Here is a 27,007-nt window from a genome sequence, read left to right on the forward strand (position 1 = left end):
TAAGGACGCTGGCGCGCGGGATTTAAACTGCAGCGGTTTAGGCGGCGTTAATACTGTATTAGCAGAGTCGTGGTTTCCAAGCTTCTTGCATTTGTTTTACCTGCTGGTGTTCCCGAGTCCATGGAGTCGCTTCACGCCCGATTGTTTCCTGGTCTCTCCATCAAGATTCAGCGCAGTAATGGTGAGGGCAGGGTCCTGAGGCCAAGGGGACGCAAGAGCAGTGAGAATGCCAAGATGGTTACCCAGCCCCCAAACGGCAAGGTTTGGGACACTCTTTCCCCCATCCCTCCCTGAGGGGGTCCATGTCCGTGCACTGGCGGTCGTTGTCCCCTACACTGGGGGAAAACACTGCCCTGGTTGTGGGACCCTTGCCTGCTTTCTGAGTGTGGGCAGAGCACCTCTGCGAGTCATAGACGTGCCCAGGCTAGGTTAGAGCCAGAGGCTGTACTTCCTGCCGAAATCTTTCTCTGAAAGTGCTGGGCTTCCTAGCCCCAGACGGAGCTGTATATGGTGCTTTTGCCGTATGTTAGGCGCAGGGATTCAAAGTAAACGAGCAGGATCCCTGCTCTGTTTTTGTTAAGGGACGACTGCAGGTCTGATAATGTCATTCGAGCAATAGCCAGACAACGACTGCCAAAACTGAGTTGGGAAGTCAGCTCTTCAGCGATGCGTTCAGGAACAGCTCCCCTTAGGACTGTAGTGATGTCCTTGCTCAAATGAACCTTCATTCTATTGCAGACTCTGGAGCAGATATGAACCCTTATTCTATGTAGCTGGGGTTTAAAACCTGTTGCCTACCCACCTCACTGTGGGGTGGTCTATGGTGAATCCCCACTAGGATTATTAGTGTTTGTGCTGATTTTTTTTTGTTTTTGTTTTTGTTTTTGTTTTTCGAGACAGGGTTTCTCTGTGTAGCTTTGCGCCTCTCCTGGGATTCACTTGGTAGCCCAGGCTGGCCTGGAACTCACAGAGATCCGCCTGGCTCTGCCTCCCGAGTGCTGGGATTAAAGGCGTGCACCACCACCGCCCAGCTCTGTAGGATCCTGAAAGCAGAGTGGAGTGTAAAAGTTAAGTTTTTAGGAGACAGGTGGATGACCTCTGCTCTTTTCATACACAGGCCTAATTCACAGTGCCAATATAAGCACAGTGAACTTGGAGAAATCCTGTGTTTCAGTGGAATGGACAGAAGGAGGTAACACAAAGGGCAAAGAGGTAGGTTCTGTAAGAATGTTTCTGTGGCATGTCACATGATCCTGTGTGGAACATCTGTGTGGAACCTGTGAGAGCCCAGTTTCTGATGTTTGCTGTCCTCTCCAGTCTTAAAAAATGGTCCTCTTTGGATACGCAGACGTTTCATTTAGTCAGGTGTGTGTGGTTTTTTGTTTTTTGTTGTTGGTTTTTTTGTTTTGTTTTGTTTTTGTTTTTTCGAGACAGGGTTTCTCTGTGTAGCTTTGCGCCTTTCCTGGAACTCACTTGGTAGCCCAGGCTGGCCTCGAACTCACAGAGATCTGCCTGGCTCTGCCTCCCGAGTTCTGGGATTAAAGGCGTGTGCCACCACCGCCCGGCTGTTTTTGTTTTTTTGTTTTGTTTTCTTTTCTTTTTTCTCTGAGACAGGGTTTCTCTTTGTAGCTTTGCGCCTTTCCTGGAACTTGCTTTGTAGACCAGGCTGGCCTCTAACTCACAGAGATCCGCCTGGCTCTACCTCCCGAGTGCTGGGATTAAAGGTATGCACCGCCACCGCTCAGCGTCAGGTGTGTTCTAAATTGAAGCAATTAACAGTTTCTGGTGTGTCTGTGGAAAGCAAATTTCGGCAAAGCCAGAAGGCTTTGCTTACTTACCTAAGCTGGGTTCTGAGTGCACACTACTGCTTCAGTTTGGGTAATAAAATCAGTAACCAGGAAAGGAAACAAAGGTGTGTTTTCAAAATGCCAAATCATAAAGCAGCTGGTGATGGATGACACAGATGGACAGTGTAAGATCTGACCCAGGGTGGGACTTGGATGGAATATGAAGGCTAATGGCATGCATCCATCCTGAGGTCTGAGTGACAAGCTGGCCATAGACCGAGCAGACTCAGGATGCTTTGGCCCCAGCAAGAAGTCTGAAAAGAGATGGGAGAGTCTCTGGCAACTACGATGTTTAGGGTTAGTGGGGAGCCTTGCAATATTGAGAAAAGTAGAGATGGGAAGAAGGCATGGTGTTGTGAAAAGGTCACTGGTCTGTGAATTTAAAAACTCAGATTTCTATTCTGTCTCTGCTTCTGCTTTCGTGTTTCTGCCCTTAGAAATTTCATATGCTAACCTGTAAAGTGAGGTTGATAATGTCTGTCTCAGAATATTGTGAGGATTTAGCCACAAAGTCCTGGACTGATTCCAAAATGACAGACCATGTGTTGAGGGCTGGGAATGTAGGTGAATAAGATGCGTTCTCTCTCAAGGAGTTTCATAGGGTGACACAGATAGGTCTGGTGTGTGGTACATACCTTTAATCTCAGTGCTCAGGAGGTAGGGGCAGGCAGATATTTATGGGCTTGAGGCTAGCCTGGTTCACATAATGAGTTCTAGGCTAGCCAAGACTACATAGTGAGAGCCTGTCTCCAAAAAAAAAAGATACATGTAAGTCTCTTTACAAAGATCTCTGTGAGTTCCAGGCCAGCCTGGTCTATACAGTGAATTCCAGGACAGTTTGAGCTATATAGTGACACCAAAAAAATAATGAAGCGTGATCCTAATTAGTCTTAACAATAAAATGCACAGAGTCAGATATGGGAGGTGGGGGAGGAGGTGAAAGCTGAAAGATCAGTGAAGCAGGGGAGCAGCCATTATCTCCTCCTACCTCTACAAATCCTCAGACCAGCTGGTGGGTGGGGGAAACCTGTCTCTGAATCCTCAGACTGAATGGGGCCTGAGATCCTGTCTCCACCCACCTTATACTCCTGTCTCTACCTCCCTAGTGCTGGGATCAAAGGCTTGAGCCTCCCATGTGCTGAGATCAAAGGCATGAGCCTCCCAAGTGTTGAGATCAAAGACATGATCCTCCCAAGTGCTGGGATCAAAGGTGTGAGCCACCACCAACTGGCTCTGTTTCTCTTTTAGACTGGATCAATCTCTGTGTAGCCCAGGGTGAACTCCTGATTTTCCAGCTTCCTCCTCCCAAGTGCTGGGATTAAAGGTGTGTGCCACCACTGCCTGGCCTCTATGGTTAACTAGTGGCTAGCTCTGCTTTTTGATCTCCAGGCAAGCTTTATTTGTCAGAACACAAATGAAATATCATACAACAAAATAAAGTTGTGTGTGTGTGTGTGTGTGTAAGGAGGGAGGAAGCACTTGAGTGCCATGGTGCATATTTGTCATGTGTGATGATTTCAGGACAACGTTGGGAAGTTGTTTCTACCTTATTGAAATAGGGGTCTTTTGTTTCCACGCTAGCTAGCTTGGGAGCCTCTGGGTGATTTTCCTGTCTTCATCTTCCATCTTGATTTAGGAAAGCTGGGATTATAGATTTTTATGCCTGCCCATACAGAGTTTGTGGCCAACCTGTATTACACAGTGAGACCCTTTATCAAAAAGAGAGTGGGGCAGTGGTCACCCACATCTTTAATCCCAGTATTCAGAAGGCAGAGGCAGGTGGATCTGAGTTTGAGGTCAGCCTGGTACGAGTTCCAGGACAGCCAGGACACCCTGTCTTGAAAAAACAAAAGAGAGAGAGAGAGAGAAAACTAGTGTGTGTGTGAGAGAGAGCTATACGTGAGTGTGCGCGTGCATGCGTGCGTGCGAGTGAGAGACAGACAGAGGGACGGGGGGTGGGGGAGAGTGAGAGAGTGAGTGTGAGAGTGTGAGTGTTCCTCTCAGGGCCTCACATATTATTGTATTATTCCACTGAGCTACATCTCTGTCTCTAGAGCCTTCTTAAGACCTCAGTCAAATGAGGCCGCTCCCCCTCTACCGATCGATGCCTGTGCCTTCCTCTTTTCACACTCTTGCTCCTGTTCTCTGTCCTAGGATGCCCAGTGTGAATATACATAGGTAGTATTCGGTCTGGGCTCTTGTATTTATGCTCTGTGTAGTTTGAAGCTTGAGCATGAAGTAGGAGTATGTAGCAATGCAAGGAGTGTCCTCAAGACGGCGCTATCGAAGTACTTGCCAGCTTTTGCAAACAGGGATGCTGTCCTCATTTTATCCATGCTGCTTGATTTCTACCATTGGACACAGGACTCTCCTTCCCCGTTAGAATTTGAATTCACAGAAAGGTGATGTATTTGAGTTTATTTGTGGTTACCCTCTCTTGCATGCTGCTGGCTTACTTGTTCCTAACACGTTTGAGTAGGACAGTTAATAAACAGTCTGGGCTGGAAGTGTAGCTAAATGATAGAGTACTTGCTTTGTCTCTTCGCCCTGGGTGCCAGCTCACCAGCCCTATAGAAAGTAAACAAGTAGATGCAGCTTGTGGATTGAAGTGGTAAAGCTTTCACCTTAGGGTGTATTCGTTAGCTTTGTCCGTTTCAAAATCTAAACAAAGTGAGATCCATTTGGTGTCTTGCGTGCATGTGTGGTGCTGAAGAGTGAATTCAGGGCCTCACACATGCAAAGAAACACTCTACTGTGAGCTACATCCCTCAGCTGGATTGGCTGCTCCAAACCTATGAGTTATGCTGGTGAAATTTGAGCTGTTCCTAAAGAGTTATAGGACTCTGGTGATGTAAACCCAGAATTGTGACCTCACTGTGGGTGTGAGCAGGACTGGAAAGGCATCAACGGAAAGGTGTGACTGGGAGAAGTTTCTGGGCCCAGTAGAAAATGTAGGTAGACTTAGGGTAGCAGCTTTCGGGAACTTACCCCTGCTGATAAGATCCTGAGGGGCCCTCCATTGTGACTGTCACCAGATGGTTAGAACTTGTTTCCTCCTTCGTGTCAGCCAGCAAGAAGTGATCAGGGGGCTGTGACCAACAGGACTGTCCAGCAGATCAGTAGGAGAGCCAAGTAACGTAGGTCTCCTGTGACTTCTGAGTGCCTGCTTGTCCGCTTCTTCTCCACCTCATTCTCATCACTCACAGTCTCCCACTGGCTTGGAACCTGGCAACCCATTCCATCTAGATGGTAAACCATTACTAAGGAATACTATTTTGTAGTGGTCAGTGCTTAATGGAGCGTAAGGTTGGTAAAGCCTGAGTCTTGGGCGGCCTTGATTACAGCACCTCATTTAGGTCAAACCCTGTTGCTTCACTGAAACTCACTTGTCCTTGCAGATTGATATTGATGATGTGGCTGCAATAAACCCAGAACTCTTCCAGCTTCTTCCCTTACACCCGAAGGACAATCTGCCTCTGCAGGAAAATGTAACAGTCCCGGTAGGTATCTGCCTGTCATCTGACTGCAGCTGCTGTCCCTGAAGAATCACTTGTTACCTTTTTGCTGATTTCGGTCTGGGACTGCCCGGGGGCCTTGTCACAGTACGCAGGCTCATGATAGGACCCCGAGGACTGATAAAAGCCATATGTTGTGGCGATTTGTTCTGTTTTTCAGAAGCAAAAACGCAGATCGGTCAACTCCAAAATCCCAGCTCCCAAAGAAGGTAAGTGACTGGCTGTTGTCGTGGTGTTTGCTGTGGGTGAGGTTCCTAGGGCTGAGTGGAAGCCAAAGTAGACCCCTTGCATGTGACTCTGTGTAAGCTGAGTTCTATCCTTTGTTCAGTCATCTTGTTGTGTGAGGAAGAACCTAACCTACAGCTAACCTCTGAGAGAATTGTACATTTCAGACATTTGTTTTCTGGCCTAAACACTTGTTCTATAGACCAGAGTCTGGTACAGAGGAGACCGACTTCCTTCCCTCAGAACACGAGCCTTGCATTGAGGCTGTGAGAGAAGCATAGATATAGTTTTGGGCTATTTAGATGAGCAGTGGAGCTGAATACAATGATGTGTGGCTATGATCCTCATGGGAAGCTGAAACAGGAGGATTAAAAATTCTAATTGCCTTGGACTATAGAAAGAAACCATCCCCCCAAAAATAAAGAAGCTGGGGGAGGTGGTGTACACCTTTAATCCCAGCTCTTGAGACAGAAGCAGGAAGATTTCTGAGTTTGAGATTAGCCTGATCTATATAGTAAGTTCCAGGGCAGCCAGAGCTGTATAGTGAGACCCTATCTCGAAGGGAAAAAAAAAAAAAGATGATACATTCATAATAACTAAAAATTTAAAAAGCAAGAAGGCTGGTGAGATAGTTCATCAGGCAAAATCACATTACACAAACCCGACAACCTGAGTTCCATCTTAAAAATACCAAGTTGTAGCCGGGCGGTGGTGTCGCATTCCTTTAATCCCAGCACTCGGGAGGCAGAACCAGGCAGATCTCGGTGAGTTCGAGACCAGCCTGGAGATCCAGGACAGGCACCAAAACTACACAGAGAAACCCGGTCTTGAGGGGGAAGAGGGGGGCGGACGATCACCAAGTTGTTCTCTGATCTCCGTGTGCACCATGGTATACAGGTCCCATAGACATGCTTAACACAGCCTGCAAGAAAGGCGCTGATTCCGTTCCAGTGCATGTCCTCAAGGGATAGGGACGCTTTCCCGGTTGGTCTTGTTTGATTTTGCGTACATGCTCACACACAGAGTCAGTTCTCTTCCACCGTGGGTTCTGGGGATCAAACTCAGGCCATCAGGTTCGTGCAGCAAGTGCTTTTACCTGATGAGTTATTGTGCTGTTTGTTTTGGTTGTTTTAGATTCATATTATTATTTTTTAAAATTCTGTGTGTGTGAGTATGTGCTACACGAGTGCAGGAGCCCAGGGAAGTTAGAGGTGCTGGGTCCTTCTAGAGCTGGAGTTAGACGCCATTGTGAGCCACCTAATGTGGGCGCTGAGAACTCAGCTCCAGCCCTTTGGAAGAGCAGTGCGTTCTCTTAACTGCTGAGCCATCTCAAGCCCTGGTTTTGGTTGTTTTTTTTGTTTGTTTTGGTTTTTTTGACAAACAATCTCTGGTTCAGCCTGTCCTGGAACTCACTACAGAGCTCAGGCTGGCCTCAACCCGTAGTTTGAGCAATCTTCTTGCCTTAGTTTTCCAAGTGCTTGGATTACAGAGGGAGCTATCAAACCTGGCTCTGTCTGACTTTGTTTTGCTTTGCTGAGGGCTGGGCCGAAGCCATCTGTGCCCCACCACTGAGCTGTCCTCCCAGCCCTGGAGCTCCTTAAGTGTGTATGTGAGTCCAAAGTAGGAACGAAGGTTGGAGAGGTGTCTCAGTGGGGAAACTGCTCGGCCATGTCAGTGTGAAGGCTTTATTTCAGATTCCCCATTACGTATGTAAAAAACAGATGTGATGACATGTGTTGTGATACCCTAGTGCTGGTGAGGCAGAAACAAGATGAGCCCCGGGACTGGCTTGCCAAGCCAGGCCAGTCAAAACGGTAAGCTCCAGGTCCAGAGAGACACTGTCTCAAAAATTAAGGGGAAAGTGATAGAGGAGAAATACAGTGTCAACCTCTGGTCTGTATAGGCACAGCCTAGGTGAGTGCCCTCTGCAAAGTCATGGACACACATTCATCTATCACACACCCAAACAAGTGGGGATGAAGTGAAAGACTGCAGAATTACTGTCATTCGTGAAACACAGAATTAGGGGGTTTGGAGGAGGGATTGAGGCAGGTTCTCATACTGTAGGCCAGGCTGACCTCCAGTTTGCACAACTACTGTCTCGCCCTTCTCACAAGCGTTAGGATTGTAGGCGTGAGCTGCCCATTTAACTTGACTTGAAAAAATTTTTTAATTTTTATTTATTTTTGATTTTTCAAGACAGGGTTTCTCTGTGTAGCCCTGGCTATCCTGGAACTTGCTTTGTAAACCAGCAATGGCCTCAAACTCAACAGAGATCCACCTGCCTCTGCCTCTTGAGTGTTAGGATTAAAGGTGTGCACCACCACCACCCGGCAAAAGTGAATCTTAAATTTTTTTGAGGTTTTATGTGTGGGAGTGTTTTGCCTGCCTTTATATATGTTTGTGCACTATATCCATGTAGTGCCTACAGAGGGCAACAGTTTCCCTGGGACTAGAATACAAAAGGGTACTAGCTACCATGTGGGTGCTGAGAATTGAACCAGGGTCCTCTGGAAGAGCAGCCAGTGCCCAGTGTTCATAACCCCTGAGCCATCTCTCCACCCCTAAAAAATGAATCCTGAAAAAGGATTCTTTTTTTTTTTTTTTTTTTTTCCCATCAAGACTAGAAAAATAGGCTGGTTGGTGGTGGCACACGCCTTTAATCCCAGCACTCAAGAGGCAGAGGCAGCCGGGTCCCTGTGAGCTCAAGGCCAGCTTGGTCTACAGAGTTGCAGAACAGCCAAGGCTGTTACACAGAGAAACCCTGTCTCAAAACCAAAAAAAAAAAAAAAAAAAAAAAAAAAAAGACATAGAATAGGTCTTTCTCTCCAGAAATTATTTTAGATTTTCTGTGGGTCCTTTCATTTATTTTGTTCCTCCCTCACTGCCCCTGTACTGAGGATTAAACCAGGGCCACGAACATTCTAGATAAGCCTTCAACCACTTGGCTATATGGCCAGCCCAAGACAAATGCTCTTAAGGGAGATATCCAGGTGGCTAAGTTTGGGGATGGTGGTGCTTGGCCTTGCTGCTGTTTCCAGGCTCACATCCAGGTGGCTAAGTTTGGGGATAGCGGTGCTTGGCCTTACCACTGTTTCTGGGCTCGCGTCCGGGTGGCTAAGTTTGGGGATAGCAGTGCTTGGCCTTGCTGCTGTTTCCGGGCTCGCGTCCGGGTGGCTAGGTTCCATCCTGCCTGTGCACTCCCCTACTGCTTTAGCTCACCGTATTGTGTGGTCTTCTGACCTTAGGTCTTCGAAGCCGGTCCACTCGCATGTCCACTGTCCCAGAGGTTCGAATTGCCACTCAGGAGAATGAAATGGAGGTGGAGCTGCCTGTAGCTACAAACTCTCGAAAGCAGTTTTCAGTTACCTGTGAGTAATCGGTGTTCTCCCTGTATAAGGCCCTAAAGCAGCTCCTTATGCTTTATGTGTGCCGTGCTGAATTTCCCAGGGTTCCTAAAGTGGTTCAGGATAGGCTTGTCATGGAGGGAAAGCCTTCAGAGGCCTGATTCTACAGACTTGACCCAAGCATGGCTTTTTGGGCTAGGCCAGCCCTTTCTGACTTCTCCAAACTATATTGACTCAATGAACTAGGTGACTGTGGTTGCTCACCACTAAAATACCAGTACTTAAGAGATTGCCATGAGCTTGAGGTCAGCCTAGGCTCCAGAGTGAAAATCTGTCTCTGAACACACATACACACACACCAAGAACAACAACAAAAACCCAAACTGAAAAAATTAACCAGACCAAAACACCACAAAAATGTCCGATAACAATCCATCATGCCTTGTTACACTCATACCTGGTCATGAGCCTTTCACTTACCTTCATTTAGATTAATATTTAAAGCATAGTGATACACTATCTCACAAAATCTCCATCTACTTTACACATCTAGTTGAAAAACCACTTTAGGGGTTAGATTGTCGCTCAGCTGCCAGAGTGCTTGCCCAGCATGCACAAAGCTCTGAGCTCCATCCCAGCACTACATGAAGCTGGACGTAGTGGAACCTAGTGGACCCCGCCTGCAATTCTAGCACTTATGAGGCAGGGTGATTCCATACGAGGTCAACCTCAGTCCAGCCATACTGAGTTTGAGGCCAGCCTAGGCTGTGTGATATGCTGGCTCAAAACAACTGTTGTTTTATAAGACAGGGTTACTCTGTAGCTCTGGAACTTGATCTGTAGACCTGGTTGGGCTTGACCTCAGAGATCCACCTGCCTCTTGTGTACCACCACGCCCTGCTGTTTGTTCTTTTGAGACAGGGTCTCTTTCTTCTCGTTCTGTACCCTATGATATCCTGGGACTTACTGTGCACCCTAGCCTGGCCTTGAACTTGTAGAAATCATTCTCCCTTAGCCTCCCAAATGCTGGGATTACAGGTGGGAGCTACCTGACTCAGTTTAAAATTATTTTTCAAGTTCTGCTTTCATATTTAGTTTAAGGCTTTTTGACCCCAGGTGCAGGCAGTCCTTGGCTGGAATGGTGCTTGAATTTGGACTGGGGGTAAGAGGAACAGCCCAAGTTTGTCCATGACCAACTGTTGAGTCGCAGGTTAGGACAGCTGCTCTTGCTGTCTGCTCTCCAGTGACTCTTGTCCCCCCCACAGCCGGCTTCCCTAGGCCCTCCTGCCCTGCAGTGACAGAGTTACCATTGTCGATGGTCAGCGAGGAGACAGAAGAGCAAGTCCACCCCACCCGAAGCATGTCTTCTGCAAACCCTGGAAATTCAGGTAGACGCGCTGAGCTGTGTGCCCCTCTGCTCTAGCACAGGTAGTTAACATTGGCCCACCTGGGCCCTGAAGGTAGGTTATCCTATGCTTATGGGCTGAGTCTTTCACAACACACAGAAGTTTGGCAGAAGCCATTTGCTGTATGTATTCACCGCTAAGTTCTTGATAAACAGCCCAGAGTCCTTTTGAAAATGAAGTGGGATATCTTACCTTTTTTTTTGTTTTGTTTTTCAAGACAGGGTTTTTTTGTTTTGTTTTGTTTTTGTTTTTTGTTTTCAAGACAGGGTTTCTCTGTGTAGCTTTGCGCCTTTCCTGGAACTCACTTGGTAGCCCAGGTTGGCCTCAAACTCACAAAGATCTGCCTGCCTCTCTCTGCCTCAGAGATCCGAACTCACAGAGATCGGCCTGGCTCTGCCTCCCGAGTGCTGGGATTAAAGGCGTGTGCCACCACTGCCCGGCTTTTTTTGTTTTGTTTTGTTTTTTTTTTTTTTTTTCAAGACAGGGTTTCAAGAATGGGTTTTTTATTGTATAACAGTCCTGGGTGTCCTGGAACTGCTTTGTAGACCAGGCTGGCCTCAAACTTTTTTTCTTTTATATAGATTTATTGATTTTTGTGTATATGAGTGTTTTACCTGCATGTGTGTCTGTGCACTGTGTGCATACCCGATGCCAGTGGAGGTCAGAAGAGGGCATTAGATTCCCTAGGGCTTGTGTTATAGAGAGTTGTGAACCACCAGGTGGGTGCTGGGAATCAAACTTTGGTCTTCTGCAAGAGCAAGTGCTCTAACCACGGAGCAATCTCTCCACCCTGCCTCATTTTGATTCTAGAGATAATAGCTGCAGAAGCATAGAGCTTAGGTCAAAACCAGAGTGGTGTGGTTGTTGCTCTGACCTCACATTGGCCCAGTCAGTACTTCATGGACTCATCCATCCAAGAGTCAGCTAAAACTCTAGAAAAGGGCGTAGGCTGTGTTAGTGAGGTGGCTCGGCAGGTCAAAGGTGCCTGCCATCACGCCTGATGACCTGAGCTCAGTTTCCAGATCCCACATGGTAGGAGGAGAGAACTGACTTCCAAAAGTTATCCCCACTTCCATGTGTGTGGAGTGGCATGAGCATGTGTACAAACACACACACTAATTTATAAACAAACAGAAGGCCAGGCATGGTAATGCACACCTTTGATCCCAGCGCTTGGGAGGCAGAGGAGGGCAGATCTGAGTTTGAGTGAGGCCAGCCTGGTCTATCTACAGAGTGAGTTCTGGGACAGCGAGGGCTACATACACAGAGAAACTCTATCTTGAAAAAACAACAACAACAACAACAAACAAAATAAATAAAAACAAGAGTCTAGAGAAGGGAGACCTGTTTCTGCAGAAGGCCCAGTGTCGGCGGACTAGCCAGAAAGTCACAAAAGAAGCAGAGGGGTAAAGAGTGACTTCCTTTCCCCACAGTTCGGAGGAAATCATGTATTGTGAAGGAAATGGAAAAAATGAAGAACAAGCGGGAAGAGAAGAGGGCCCAGAACTCGGAAATAAGAATAAAGCGAGCTCAGGTGACTCCTGGGAGATGCGGGCGAGAGTTTCAGGACAGGCACCCTGGCAGATAAGCAGCCAACACATAGCTGTCCCTGGGATTTCTAAGGCTCCAGTTCTGATATCCAGGAAGTTTAATCGCTTCTTATCAGAATTCAGAAAATAAATGCATAATTCAAAAATTATCTGAAGATGTTCCAATGAGCCATATTTGATGCTGATTGGGGAAGCCCATCCTGTGCTCACAAGATGCAGTCCTGTTGCTGGGCACACCTGCTTGCCTGCCCTCCATCCCCTGTAACCGGTATTACCATACAGGGTAGAAGCAATGGCAGCAGAGTCGTCTTAGTGGGGTAATTGATCTGAGGAAACGCATTCTGCTGCTTTGCCTCCTAAGATGTGGAAAGCAGCTCTTGTCCCTGGTGCATACTTGGGGTCCCCTGACAATCCTGCTCCCCAGGGCCCCTGCCTGGCTTCTCACACTAGAGCCAGGGTTGAGGCAATCAGCTGTGAAGCCGCTGCTGCCTGGTGTCTCTGGGTCTAAGCGCTCACACCTTAACAGTCTGCCCTGTGTTCCTCTTGCCTCAAACAGGAATATGACAGCAGCTTTCCAAACTGGGAGTTTGCCCGGATGATTAAAGAGTTTCGGGTTACTATGGAATGTCACCCACTTACTGTGACTGATCCTGTGAGTATACCTGAAAGTTTTTCTACCTCTCTTCCCTGAGCAGGACAGGGAAGGACATTGAAGGACAAGGGAAAGGCATGCTGGGATCTTCATTCACTCTTGAGTGTTGTCTGAAGAGTTTTAGGTTGCTCTCTCTTTTCCCTCCCCTCCCTTTTGTGTGTGTGTGCGCGCGCAGGTATTTGTCTCTTCCCATGCCCCCATCTATAGCTGAGTGTTTCTGGGGATTGAATCCAGTACTCCCAATATCTGAGCACACAGTCTCCCACTGAGCCATATCCCTGGTGGGGGCCCCCCAACACTTTTCAAGACAGTGTCTCAGGGCTGGAGAGATGGCTCAGTAGTTAAGAGTACTTGTTCCTCAAAAAAAAAAAAAAAAAAAAAAACCTGGGTGTAGTTCCCAGCACCCGCATGGTGGCTCACAGCCAGCTCTAATTCCTTCCCCTTGGCATCCACTGGCACTGCTCTCGTGTGATAAACGGACATACGTGCAGGTACAATATCTGTACATGTTTGAAAAACCAAAGGGTCTGTCTCACTAAGTAGACCTGCCCGGCCTGGAACTTGCCTCCCAAGTGCTGGGATTACAGGTACATGCCACTACATCCAGTTAAAAATGTCTTTTATATTTTTGGTTGTGAGCCTAGCCTTTAACGGCTGAGCCATCTCTCCAGCCGGGCGGTGGTGGCGCACGCCTTTAATCCCAGCACTCGGGAGGCAGAGGCAGGCGGATCTCTGTGAGTTCGAGGCCAGCCTGGTCTCCAAAGCGAGTTCCAGGAAAGGCGCAAAGCTACACAGAGAAACCCTGTCTCAAAAAAAACCAAAAAAAAAAAAAAAAAAAAAATGTCTTTAAATTATGTTTATTTATACTGTGAGGATGGTACTTGTACACATTCCTATATGGAAGTCAGAGGACAACTTGCAGGAGTCATTTCTCTACCATGTGGTATTGAGAGCTATTGAGGACCAGCCTCAATGCCCTCTCAGGGTTCAGAGGAAAGGCTACACCCATTGTACGGTTCAAAGGATCTGAGGGCAAAAAATTGATCTCTCACTCCATGCTTCTTTGTTCCAATTTCTTTTTCCCTTAGCTGTAAGGTTTTTCAGTTTATATACATACACAAACAAAGGCAATTCTCTGGTAATCGCAAAGTTACAGAATTTTCTCAGGGTCAAAAAGAAGATAGGACCTGTCCGGAGTGACATCCTCAGCATTTTCATGGTTCTGGGGAGGCGTGGCTAGAAGGGTGTCCCGGGCAATGCTAAGAGGCAGAAAGGCTGATTTCATAGGCTTCTCAGTTGTGAAGAAGTTCACACATGATCTACAGTCGTAGGTGTGCGTATTTACACTAGAGGTTAGTGAGAGAGAAACGGGGAAGAAGGGTGAGTAAGGGCGCAGCCATCAACGGTTGGTTCCGCTGCCCGCGGCCGGGCAACTGCGAAGAGCCTCCAGGTTGCTATGGCGACCGGCATACTGTGGGAGAAAATTGTGGAGTCTGATTTGTGCCAACACTTTGGCCATTGTAGCTAACTGAAAGGGACTTCTTTAGATCAACAATTTACATCTATCACCCAAGCGTTAGAATGAGGGGAATTTAAAGCATGTGGTACAAGGTCTGGAGCCTGATGAATTCCAGCCGCCCTAACCACACAGCGGGACTTGTCTCTAAATGCCGCCCGCAAGAAGGGAACTACTTTATTCCTGCACTGGGTAAATAAGCAGTGGCTACTGTTTTTTTGTTTTGTTCTCTCTCAGGGTTAGAACACCGGTGGTAAATTTCCTAGGTAAATTTCTATATCCAGTAAATGGAAGTGAAAGTAGGTGAGGGGTTAATAGCTCTTAGGGTAGAGCTGGAAGTAGCTGAGGTTAGCACTTTGTCAAGTCAGCTATGGGAGAATTTAGGGCACTCGCTCTCTGTAATCAGGAGGGACCAGAATCAAATCGCTTGAATGTCCCTTTATCTCTGAAGGTCCAAATGTGATCTATTTGAAAGACTCCTTTCCTGACCACATGTCCTGCCAAGTGGGATAACTGCAGGGAGCTGGCTTCTAGTGTCTGTCACAGGGAACAGAGCGGAGATTAGGCTGTGGGAACCAAGGTTATTGACTTCGCGACTAAATTCTCCCACTGGAGATGCTACAGAGTGGAAGGGGGGGGGGTTTGTAGGAGGAGGGAGGAGTCACCCAGCACGTGGGAGAATTTATGCCCAGTAAATGATCAAAACATTGCTATGCTATGGGAATAAATCCCAAAATTGTAATAGATAGGGAAAAGCTTAGGGCTTCACACAAGAAATCCACAGCAGGAAACAGCCAAATCATTCAAAAGGCAGTAACACCAATACGCCTTGTGTTCTTTGTTTAAGTCCTCCATCAGAACCCTGGCTCTAGTGGGTTCGCCTTTTTATGGTGGCTGAATTTCTTTTTTTTTTTTTCCCCACTTTTTTTTTCTTTTTCTTTTTTTTCAGAGCTGAGGACCGAACCCAGGACCTTGCTCTTGCTAGGCAAGCGGTCTACCACTGAGCTAAATCCCCAACCCTGAAGCATACACATGATTTTTTTTTTTTTGGTTCTTCGAGACAGGGTTTCTCTGTGTAGCTTTGCGCCTATCCTGGAACTCACTTGGTAGCCCAGGCTGGCCTTGAACTCACAGAGATCCACCTGGCTCTGCCTCCAGAGTGCTGGAATTAAAGGCGTGTGCCACCATCGCCCTGCCTTTTTTCCCACTTTTTAAAATTTATTTTTCTATTATCAGCTTGATACAGTATAAATTCTTATCCTAATTGTGAAATGTTTCATTGAGGCTTGCCCAGTAATTGAGTAAAACCAAAATTTATTATAAGCCACAGTCATCCTAGGGTCCCCCCTGCTATGTAGCCTCCCTGGTTCTGTGGGTTGCAGTCTGATTGTTCTTTGCTTTATATCTAGTATCCACTTATGAGTAAGTACATACCATGTTTGTTCTTCTGGGTTTGGGTTACCTCACTCAGGATGATTTTTTCTAGTTCCATCCATTTGCCTGCAAATTTCATGCTGTCATTGTTTTTCTCTGCTGAGTAGTACTCCATTGTGTATATGGACACATTTTCTTAATCCAGTCTTCAGTTGACGGGCATCTAGGTTGTTTCCAGGTTCTGGCTATTACAAATAGTGCTGCTATGAACATAGTTGAGCATGTATCTTTGTGGTATGATTGAGCATTCCTTGGGTATATGCCCAAGAGTGGTATAGCTGGGTCTTGAGGTAGATCGATACCCAATTTTCTGAGAAACCGCCATACTGATTTCCACAGTGGTTGTACAAGTTTGCACTCCCACCAACAGTGGAGGAGTGTTCCCTTTGCTCCGCATCCTCTCCAACATTGACTGTTATTAGTGTTTTTGATCATAGTGGCTGAATTTCTTACTGCATAATCCTGCGGCCTGCAGAAATGTGGGTCCTGGGGATTGAACTCGGGTCATCAGGCTTGGTGTAGTGAATCTACCTTTATCTGCTGAGACATCTCCCTGGCTAGTTTTTTGGTTTTTCTTTTTTTCCCACCTCTTGAGACAGTCTCAATGTGTGCTGGAATTACAGGTATACGCTGTGAAACTTGGCCTTTTTAAAAACAAAACATTCTGTGCGAGTGTGTGTGCGCGCGCCATGGCCCACATGAAGAGGCCAAAGGACTACTTACTGGAGTTGGGTCTCTCCTGTCATGTGGGTTCCAGGGATGGAGCTCAGAGCATCAGGCTTGACAGAAGTGCCTTTACCTACGGAACCATCTCATCAGCTAGTTGTTTTTGTTTGTTTGTTTTGTTTTTTTTCAAGACAGGGTTTCTCAGTGTAGTCTTGGCTGTCCTGGAACTTATTCTGTAGACCAGACTGGCCTCAAACTCCCAGAGATCCACTTGCCCTTGCCTTCAAAGTTCTGGGATTAAAGGTGTGCGCCACCTCTGCCCAGCATCAGCTGTTTTTGTTTTGTTTGTTTGTTTGTTTTTAAATACTTTAGTGAGAGCATTAGTTAAGGCTCAGCTGAGACTCCCTGCTTCAGGCTGGCCAGACTGCTAAGGGCTGGGAGAGTAGTGCTGCAGCCTTGAAGGTAGCAGAGTGAGAGAGCCAGGAGGAATTCAGGCCAGCTTTCTTGTACTCTAGAATGGTTAACGGGGCACTGGGTCCTAGTGTGAGATCTCATTGTCCCTTGCCAGGGCCAAGAGAGGGGTTATGGGTGTTTGTTTGGTGATGACCTCGCTTCGGCTGTCTCCTCTCATCCTCTTGCAGATTGAGGAACACAGGATCTGTGTCTGTGTTAGGAAGCGCCCACTGAATAAACAAGGTGAGCTGTTCAGTCAGAAGCATCTGGCTAACTGAGAGGAAGATCCCATGTTCAGGGAGTAGCCCCTGAAATATTCTCCTTCTGCAGAACTGGCCAAGAAAGAAATCGATGTGATTTCTGTTCCCAGCAAGTATTTCCTCTTTGTGCATGAACCCAAATTGAAAGTGGACTTGACAAAGTATCTGGAGAACCAGGCGTTCTACTTCGACTTTGCCTTCGATGAAACAGCTTCAAATGAAGTTGTATACAGGTTAGTCCCTTTAATGTTTTTTCTTCCTCATACCCCGGGCTCCCCCTCCATGTTTTCTCTTTCTGACATCAGACACTGAGCTCCATCTCTCCTCCCTGGCCTGTTGTGTATAGGCGGAAGTTTCTGTCCTGCCTGCCTGTTCTCAAATACCCAGCAGCTGCTTCCCAAATAATTGACTCGGAGGCTTAATATTACTTATAAATGCTCAGCCAGTAGCTCAGGCTTATTACTAACTAGCTCTTACACTTAAATTAACCTATGATTCTTACCTATGTTTAGCCACGTGGCTTGGTACTTAGTGTGGCATTTCTCATCTTGCTTCCTCTGTGTCTGGCTGGCGACTCCTGACTCCGCCCTTCCTCTTCCCAGAATTCTCCTAGTCTGGTTGCCCTGCCTCTACTTCCTGCCTGGCTACTGGCCAATCAGCGTTTTATTAAACCAGTTCGAGTGACAAATCTTTACAGTGTACAAGAGCATTATCCCACAGCGGTTGTGTTTATTGGGCAGCTCTCTGATCAAGGAGCTCTGGCCCCATAACCAGAAGACCCACTTTGGGACCTGTCATGTCACCTTTTAAGCTGTAGCAGCCCAATCTTGGTCATTCATGAGTGACCTATTACCAACTGCAGTCAGGCTAAAGGGCTTCTTCTAGTGGTTTGTTGTTGCTGTTGTTGTTACAAAATCTTCTGTAGCCCACGCTAGCTTAAATGTGTATGTTACTCTCAGATGGTCTTGAACCATGACAGTCCTGCTTTAGCCTCCCAAGTGCTGAGATTGCATCTTCCAATGGCTTATGCAACTACCTCATTACCTAAATGAGTTTAGCACACTCAGATGACTTCAGATCTGTCCCAGTATGCCACTCGGCGTTTAATTCTTTTTGTTGTTGTTGTTTTCGTTTTTTCAAGACAGGATTTCTCTGTGTAGCTTTGCGCCTTTCCTGGAACTCACTCTGTAAACCAGGCTGGCCTCAAACTCACAGAGATCCGCCTGCATCTGTCTCCCAAGCTCTGGGATTATAGGCGTGCGCCACCACTGCCCGGCATGTTTACATTTTATTAGAATACAAATACTCTAGAGATATATAGAAGCATATGCAAGTAACATGCAGGCATTAGGCCCTTTTATATAAAGGACTTGACTGAGGGTCAACCCAGTAGTGAAGTGTTTGCCTCGCATGTCCTAGGCCCTGGGCTCTACCCCCCTACAAAAAGAGTCAGTGATTTAAACATCAGCTATGTGCTGAGTATCAGTGGGGGCTTCCATCACCAATCCCTCTTGGATATGAAGGAATAGCTACACAAATGCCCTTTCCTCTTCTCCATCCTTTCTCCTAGGTTCACAGCAAGGCCACTGGTGCAGACAATTTTTGAAGGGGGAAAAGCAACTTGCTTTGCCTATGGGCAGACAGGCAGTGGGAAGACTCACGTGAGTACTTCAGTCCAGCAGAGGAAGCCTCGTACAGTGCAGCAGGAAGTTCTTGGGACGGGCGGTACAGATGCCCGTCACTAGACACTGGCCATGGCAGATGAAGAGCAGGGTTTAGCAGGCCCAGTCTCCTGGCTCTGGTGTGGCCCACTGTGGGGGCAGAGCCAGCTGTGCTCCGGTACACTGTGGTCACGTGCTGTTTCCTTCGGCAGACAATGGGTGGAGACCTGTCTGGGAAATCTCAGAATGCATCTAAAGGGATCTACGCAATGGCTTGTAAGTAAACTGTTTTCCATGTAGGGACTGGGTGTGGAAAGCTGCTTACTTACCAGGCTCTCCCTCCCAGCCCGGGATGTCTTCCTTTTGAAGAGTCAGCCTCGCTACCGGAACTTAAACCTGGAAGTTTATGTGACATTCTTTGAGATCTACAATGGGAAGGTAAACTGACGAAAACCTTAAAGATGGCTAGAAGTGGTTGAAGCCAGACATCTTGTTAGCTGTAGGCCTTGGGGCTACTCTGCCTGGCATGTGGACCTTTCCTCTGAAGGTGAGGTGGCAGTCAAGCTTAATAAGGAGAGCAGATATCCTCTTCCAGGCTCCCTGTGAGGCGGGAGGTCTGCCTTGTATGTGAGCTGTCCTCCCGTGACCCCCTGCTTCCTCTATGTCCTCCTTCGCCATCCTGTATATTCTCATATCCATACCCTCCACGCCTCCCTCTCTCTCTTCCTCTTACCTTCTAGTCTCAGCAGTTTTGTAGGATTGCCTTTTGTGGAGCAAGACCTCAGCAATAAAAATAATGGGATGTTATGTGCTAAGCACTTGCTAGTCTTTTTTTTCCCTCAAGACAAGGTGTCTCTGTGTAGCCCTGGCTGTCCTAGAACTCACTCTGTAGACCAGACTGGCCTTGAACTCACAGAGATCCGCCTGCCTCTGCCTCCCGAGTGAGCGCTGGAATTAAAGGTGCAGGCCACCACCACCGCCCAGCTGCTATTCTAGTCTTTTCTGTCTTGACTTTACAGGCTGTGAACAGTCTGGAGTAGCTCAGTAAACTTGCTCAGGGTGACACACCTTGTAAAGTGGTGACATGGATGTGAACCAGGAAAGCGGGGTCTTGTTACGTTACCTGTCAGCACATGCTCTGCCTTTCCTGCTCCTGGCCCTTGTCCAGGCTGGGCCAGACTCTGTAGGAAGGAGTCAGGCAAGGACCCAGCACCTATGCATGGCCCCGTCTTTATGCTCCGTGCCTGCCACAGGTGTTTGATCTGCTCAACAAGAAGGCCAAGTTACGTGTACTAGAAGACAGCAAGCAACAGGTGCAGGTCGTGGGACTGCAGGAGTACCTGGTTAACTGTGCTGACGATGTCATCAAGATGCTCAACATGGGCAGCGCCTGCAGGTCAGAGTTCTGGCGAGGGGAGGGGAAACCACTTGTGATACCTAGTTCAGATAATGAGGCCTGAGATCCACAAACAGGCATGGGGAGTCGAGGGGTGGGGGAGCATTTCTTTTTCTACATAGTTCTTCTCACCCCAGCAGGGTAAGGGCTGTGAGAGCCTCTACCTTAAGTGGGGTGGATAATCCCAGGGTCTCAAGAACAAAGTCCAAGCAGCTTAAATCTAACAAAGGCAGGCTTTATTCACAACCATTCTTGCCTGGGGTCTGGGATCCTAGTTTTCTCTGCGGAAGAAGTTAGCAGCCCTGAATCTGTTCTGGGCTAGAAGGAATGAGACCATGGTGTCTCTGTGTAAATGTAGGCCAGTGCTGATATGGTGCAGTAAGCTGTGGGTAGTTGCGGGGCTCAGATTTTTTTTCTCCCGGTGTTGAAGATTAAACCCAGAGTTTTACTTCACATGCTGGGCAAGTGCTCTACTTACTGTTCGGCTCCATTCACAGCAAGAGCCCTCAAGTTTGGGCAAGTGGTGTATGACTAGACCATCATAGCAGACTCAGCTCCTCCTCATCTTCATGAGCACCGAGTCTGGCAAATGCCCGAGCACTGAGTCCAGTACTGATTTGGCTGCCTGAAAACTATGAGGTCAAGAGCCGCTGTCTTGGAGGCCAAAATAGAGGTTAGAGGCAGGAAGACACAGGACTTCTTAGGATCGTGATCCCTGTCCCTCTTGAACTGCAGATTTTAACTGCTGTGCCTGGGGCAGTGGTCCCCAAAGTTTATAACTTTGCATTTCCCCTCCTCTTAATAGGACTTCTGGACAAACATTTGCCAACTCCAATTCCTCCCGCTCCCATGCCTGCTTCCAGATTCTTCTTCGAGCCAAAGGGAGATTACATGGCAAATTCTCTCTGGTAGATCTGGCAGGGAATGAACGAGGGGCCGACACTTCTAGTGCTGACCGGCAGACTCGCATGGAGGGTGCAGAGATTAACAAGTCTCTCCTAGCTCTGAAGGTAGCAGGCACTTGCTAGTGGTGGCCAGGAGGGCAGCTGGGAAGGGAGAGAGTAGGCTGCATAAGAAGTGGAAAGAGACTTCCAGTTATTTCTGCTGCTCCACAGGAGTGCATCAGGGCGCTGGGACAGAACAAGGCTCACACCCCATTCCGTGAGAGCAAGCTGACCCAGGTGCTGAGGGACTCGTTCATTGGCGAGAACTCGAGGACGTGCATGGTGAGTGGGATGACTCTGCAGGTGGGAAAGAAGCCCCAGAGCTGCTGCTTCCCAGGGAGACATTGCCCTGACTCTGGGCAGGGAGCTCAGTACCTCTCTGCCTGTGTTCTCGGGCTCCTGACGGGACTTCCATGGCCTGTAGCCTCTACCTTTCCTATGGGCGAGGAGGAAGAACTCCACTCTGTGGGTGCTGAGGGCAGCCGTTGCTCCCTTATCTGGTAAAAAGGGTTCTGGACTTCAGGAAGTAAACCTTAGTAGATGAGATGCAGGAGAAGTAAGTCCTCCCCACTCCTAAAGCTTCCCTCACGCTACATCTAGCCTCATATTCCGAACCTCGAATGACTTCTTCCCTTCCTATTTTATCTACAAGTGCTGCTAAGTGAGATTCGCCACTATCCAGAGCACACCCTCACCCCTGCCTGTGATGAGCAGGGCCTTTTCATGACGAAGGATAGATTTCTCTGTCTCAGCTCTAGTAATATCAATTAGTCCTACTGCTCCTTCTCCTCCCCCCCCCCCCCCCCCCCCCCCCCCCCCGCCCCAGTAGCGTAGAGGATGGAACCAAGAGTTCTTACTCCTCTTGCCAAGGGTTTTACCCCAGTCCCTAAGCCCTTCTCTCTAAGGCAGCCCCTCATGGACTGGGTGATCTGAGCAGGGGCCACCAAGCTTTGAGATCTGTCCCTTTTTTTTTTTTTGGTTTTTTGAGACAGGATTTCTCTGTGTAGCTTTGGCTCCTGTTCTGGAACTCACTCTGTAGCCCAGGTTGCCTTGAACTCACAGAGATCTGCCTGCCTCTGCCTCCTGAGTGCTGGGATTAAAGGTGTGCACCACCACTACCTGGCATTTTTTTATTTTTATTTTTATTTTTTAATTTTTTTTAAAAATTTATGTATTTATTATGTATACAGTGTTCTGCCTGCATGTATCCCTTTAGGCCAGAAGAGGGAGCCAGATCTCATTACAGATAGTTGTGAGCCACCATGTGGTTGCTGGGAATTGAACTCAGGACCTCTGGAAGAACAGCCAGTGCTCTTAACCTCTGAGCCATCTCTCCAGCCCCATTTTTCTTATTTTTTAAATTTGTTTATTATGTAAATGCACATGGCTATATGTCATGGTACTCATGTGGCGGTCAGAGGACAATGTGCAGGAGTCTCTTCTCATTCCACTGTGTAGGTTCTAGGGGTCAAATTAGGTTGTCAGTTTTAGCAACAACGAAAGTGCCTTATATACCCAGAACAAGTTGCCGAGTGGAGCATATGTGCTTTATGGGTCCTGCTTTACCATGTCAGTCTCGCCCGTTGACAGACACTCCTGGCAGCTGCCCGAGCAGCGGGTTCCTGGTGCCCTCACTTGATTCCCAGCCTCTCACCGCTGTTCCCTCTTTCTCAGATTGCCATGATCTCACCAGGCATAAGCTCCTGTGAATACACGTTGAACACGCTGAGATACGCAGACAGGTATGAGGGCCTGCGTCCAGGCGGGATGGAGAAGGGAATGGCAGGATGAGACGGGAAGTGGCTGGAGCACTCAATGACCCCTGAACTTCCTCCCTTAACAGGAAATCTGAGGTGTGGAGTTCAGCCACATGCTAGGTCTGTCCCAGTCCCCTTCAGTCAATAAAATAGTGTGTGAGGGTCTTTCCATGTCAGCCTCAGGTTTATGTCACCTGTCCCGGACTGAAGACTAGCTGCTTTTTACCCCTGGGGTCCCTAAGCTTGTTATCTGAGTGGTGATGCACTTCTGTAGTGAGTGCCCAGGGGACTGCTGGGAAATTAAGGACCTTATTTCCTCAGAGTCAAGGAGCTGAGCTCCCACAGCGGGCCCAGTGGAGAGCAGCCAACTCAAATGGAGACAGAGGAGATGGAGGCCAGCTCTAATGGAACCTCGCTGGCAGTTGATGTAAGTGGAGTGGGGGTGGGGGGCAAGATGGAATGTGCCTTTTGAAATAGACCCTGGGCCATGGTCTTGACATTGTTGTCTCCGCTGTGGCCTTCAGTTCACCAAGGAAGAGGAGGAGCTGTCTTCCCAGATGTCCAGCCTTAATGAGGCCATGACTCAGATCACGGAGCTGGAAGAGAGGGCCATGGAGGAGCTCAAGGAGATCATACAGGTGCACACTGGTCCCAGCCAGGAGGGATTGGCAGGCCCTCCTGCACAGCCCATAGAGCTCAGCCCTATTCCTGGAACGTGGGCTTACTCCTGTGGGTCTCTGGTGGGATGGGACAGGGAGACTAGCTTTTCCCAGACTGCACCTGCTCACCTGTGACACTCTCTTGTGGCCTGGTGCTGCTGAGCAGAGGGTGCAGAGGGACATCCTGTTTGTTCAGTGACTGTTCCTGCTCTGTGGTGACACACGGACCACAGCACCTCACTCTTGTGGTGTGAGCTCCTTCCCTGTGAAAGGCATTTAGTCTCACTGAGCCTCAGTTTCCCTGTCTGTCTCTAAACTGAGCAAGACACAGTATTGTCTTTGAGGATTAAGTGGTGGGCTTCTGTAGCAGCAGCACAGGACCAGCATCAGATGGAACCGAGTAAGTGGGAAATGCTCCTTGTGCTGTGAGCCTGCTGTGGGAGAAAGTGGGGAAGTGTCTCCTGTCGGTGGCAGACTTGGAAGCAGAAGGAAAGAACTTGTGTCACTGAGGAGACTGCTGTGCAGACATGTCCCCCTCCTGCTGTGTCTGGGCCACTGTAACAAAGTACATGACCCTTTCAGGACACGTGAGAGTTGATGAGTCAGTGCAAAGGCTGTGAACAGAGGGCGATCGATAAAGGCAGTCAGTGGGGTCCTGGTGCTGATGGGCCTTACGTCTGGCTCATACCAAAGACTCCAATTTCATTATGATGCAGTGAAACCTTTGGAGGGACTTCAGCAAAGTGGTGATGTGGTCAGAGCACGGGTTTGGGGTCTTTTGTCTTTAATGTGTTGGAGTGTTTCTGCCTGCATAGGTGTACCATTTTTATGCCCTATGCCCAAGGAGGTCAGAAGGTGGTGTTGGAGCCTCTAGAACTGGTTATGAGCTGCCATGAGTATGCTGGAAATTGACCTCTAGAAAAACAAGTTCTCTTAATCTCCAAGCCATCTCTCTAGCCCCTGGTTTTGTTTTTGAGACAGAGTAATGTATATATCACATACATATACATAAAACCGTGAACTCTCAGTCCTCCTTTGCCAACCTTCCAAGCACTAGAATTTCAGGTGTGTGCCACCATGCCCAGCTCATGCCAGGAAAGGGAGAAAAGGAGGTAACCAAAGAGCCAGGTGTGGTGGCTCGAATCTGTGACCCCAATATTTGAGAGGCTGAGTTGGAGGCTAGCCTGGGTTATAAAGAGCGAGCCTATCTCAAACATAGGGCCAGTAGAGCTCAGTGGTTGTTTTCCTAGAGTACACGTGAGGCTCATCAGCCTCGTGTGGTGGCATGCCTAAGCTACTGTTGAGGAGTTCAAGGCCACTCTTAGATACATTGTGAGTTCCAGGTCAGTCTGGGCTACATGTCACAAAGAAAGGGAGAGAGGAAGAAAGTTGTCATTCTAATTTCTGACTCTTTAGAACAGGATCATCTGGACAGTGGTGGCACATGCCTTTAATCCTAGCACTCAGGAGGCAGATGCAGGAGGATCTCTGAGTTTAAGGACAGCCTGGTCTACAGAGCTAGTTCCAGGACAGCCAGGGCTACATAGAGAAACCCTGTTTAAAAAACAAACAACAACAACAACAAAGACAGGATCAGTGATGTTACTTATTGGACATAGGACATAGGGACAGCTTTGGGGTAGGAAGGTGCTGACTAAGGTCAAGCTAAGGATTTCTTCTGTTTTGTTACTGCTGTTTGTTTTGAACCAGTGTCTCTTGAAGCCCAGGATATCCTTGAATTCCTGGAAATTTTTTTTTTTAAACATTTGTTTATTGTTTGGGTGGGTGGGTAGGTTGTGGAGGTCAAAGGACAACTTGTAGGAGTCAGTTCTCTCCTCCATGTGGGTCCAGGTAGCCCTACCTCCTGATCCTCCTGCCTCTGAGGGCTGAGATGATGGGCATACACCACCGCACTGTGAGTTGACTAGTTCTCCTGTTGCAGCAAGGACCAGGCTGGCTTGAGCTCTCTGAGATGACCGATCAGCCTGACTACGACTTGGAGACCTTTGTGAGCAAAGCAGAGTCTGCCCTGGCTCAGCAGGCTAAGCACTTCTCAGCCCTGCAAGGTGAGCTCGCACCTGCCCCATGGGTGCAGGCAGTGGCAGGGGGCCAGGCGGTTCCACGACGCCCAGTAACCCTTTGTGTGCCACCTCCCCTTCCTCACAGAAGTCATCAAGGCCCTGCGCCTGGCCATGCAGCTGGAAGAACAGGCTAGCAAGCAAATGAGCAGCAAGAAACGGCACCAGTGATGACTTCAAATAAAGATCTCTTTGGTATCACACCAGCCTCTTCCCCTCCCCAGCAGACTTTGGGCACCTTTGGCTTTGGTTAGGGACTGAGTTGGATGGGTTTTGGTAAATGCCAGGTAAGAGGCATCAGGCCCAGGAAAGCTAGGGGAGGAGGAAATGTGTTCTCTTCCTCAGTTTGGAGCCGGAGGAAGGAGCTTTTCATGACTGTGCTTCCCCGTTTCCTCCCTACCGGAGGGGAGTGCTGTTTGGGTAGAACGGATGGATGCTCCTAGAGAACCTGCCAGGTCCAGGCTATGGGAGAGAAGTGGGTCCTCGTCGTGCTCCGCTGCCTTTGGCCTGCAGTATCACCCCTGTTTTGAGCACACTCATGTTTTATACTTACAGAAAAAAAGTTTTTTTAGTTTTTGAAGCCCAAGAAAATCTATTTCGTGCTTTACGTATTTTATGTTGTACCTAACAATAAAGAAAGAAAAGGTCAGACTCTGTCGGAGAAACTTCAGTCTCTTGAGCCTTTAAGACCAAGGACGCTGCTTCCACCTTGGGCTCTGAGTCTCTTTTCTTCCTAGGAAACCAAGTCCACACTTGTGGTTTCAGCAACAGGCTGAAGTTCCACCCTTTGGTTTGTCTTAAGTAGGCTAGTACTGAGCTCCAGACCCTGGGCCAGGAGCTCTAAGTGAATGGGGTGGAGTTGCATTGCGCTCTGCTCTGTAGCCCTAGCTACAAAGCACAGGGGATTAAACATGCTAGGTAAACACTCCCAGTACAGCTGGGTTCCTACTTTTGTGTTGGAGTCTTCAGCTGAGAAGCGAGAAAGGTGATTTATTGTTACACTTGGCCACAGTGAGAACAGAACTGTTAGTGCAGAATGCCTCAGGTCCAGGGCAGAGGGCCAGCCGGACTGTCTTGGGTATAAAGTAGACAGTCAAGTCTCTGGTGGTCTCTGAGCCGGTGGTCATGTTCCAGATCTCGGAGACTCATGACTGACAGCAGCACACAGTCCACGACTTGTCCCAGCGTCCCGTCCTTCAGTCCCTCACTCTGCCCCTGCAGCCTTTGTGGGACACAAGCTAAACTTCTTGCACCTCTGCCTCATCTTTCCTCTCTTGACTTGAGCCTGGGCGTTCACTCTCATGGTGCAGGAGTTTTGAGGAAGGTGGCGCTAAGGCCGTCTTGGCACATTCTTACTTTTGAGACAATGTCCCACTAAGTCTCTGGCCTTCAATGTGTGATCCTCCCTCCTCAGCTCTGCATTTAGCAGGGATACAGCCTGCGGCACCAGGCCTGGCTTAGTCTGCTCAAGACATATTGAGAAACTGGTAACGCTGACAAAGAAGCCACTTGACTTCCTAAAGAGAAAAGGCATCTGAAGGGAAAATTAGTATGGTTTTGCAAAATAATTAGTTTGTCAGGTGGACTGAGGAACCAAGCTTAAGGCATGGGTGTTTGGGCATGATATGCTATTGATAAAAT

The 27,007-nt window shown here is 48.1% G+C and overlaps 1 protein-coding gene across 3 annotated transcripts; it reads left to right on the forward strand.

Moving 5' to 3' along the window:
• Positions 1 to 27,007, forward strand: Kif2c (kinesin family member 2C). Of its 3 annotated transcripts, XM_052718241.1 has the most exons (21): positions 1 to 181; positions 1,118 to 1,212; positions 5,246 to 5,347; positions 5,523 to 5,571; positions 8,836 to 8,958; positions 10,200 to 10,322; positions 11,774 to 11,874; positions 12,447 to 12,542; positions 16,800 to 16,854; positions 16,942 to 17,104; positions 18,442 to 18,532; positions 18,745 to 18,808; positions 18,879 to 18,970; positions 19,786 to 19,928; positions 20,734 to 20,938; positions 21,044 to 21,154; positions 22,547 to 22,614; positions 22,951 to 23,056; positions 23,154 to 23,267; positions 25,231 to 25,354; positions 25,455 to 27,005. In XM_052718241.1, the coding sequence occupies exons 1-21, from the start codon at positions 121 to 123 to the stop codon at positions 25,535 to 25,537; spliced, it is 2,169 nt and encodes a 722-aa protein (XP_052574201.1). In that variant the 5' UTR covers positions 1 to 120; the 3' UTR covers positions 25,538 to 27,005. The 3 variants fall into 3 exon arrangements, with proteins under 3 accessions (XP_052574201.1, XP_052574203.1, XP_052574202.1); XM_052718243.1 differs by lacking the exons at positions 1 to 181; positions 1,118 to 1,212 and adding an exon at positions 4,004 to 4,249 and having other exon boundaries at positions 25,455 to 27,007; XM_052718242.1 differs by lacking the exons at positions 1 to 181; positions 1,118 to 1,212 and adding an exon at positions 4,874 to 5,096 and having other exon boundaries at positions 25,455 to 27,004.

Source organism: Peromyscus californicus, unplaced genomic scaffold (genome assembly GCF_007827085.1).
Source record: "Peromyscus californicus insignis strain IS unplaced genomic scaffold, ASM782708v3 Scaffold_5__1_contigs__length_169319896, whole genome shotgun sequence".
NCBI classification, from domain to species: Eukaryota; Metazoa; Chordata; class Mammalia; order Rodentia; family Cricetidae; genus Peromyscus; species Peromyscus californicus.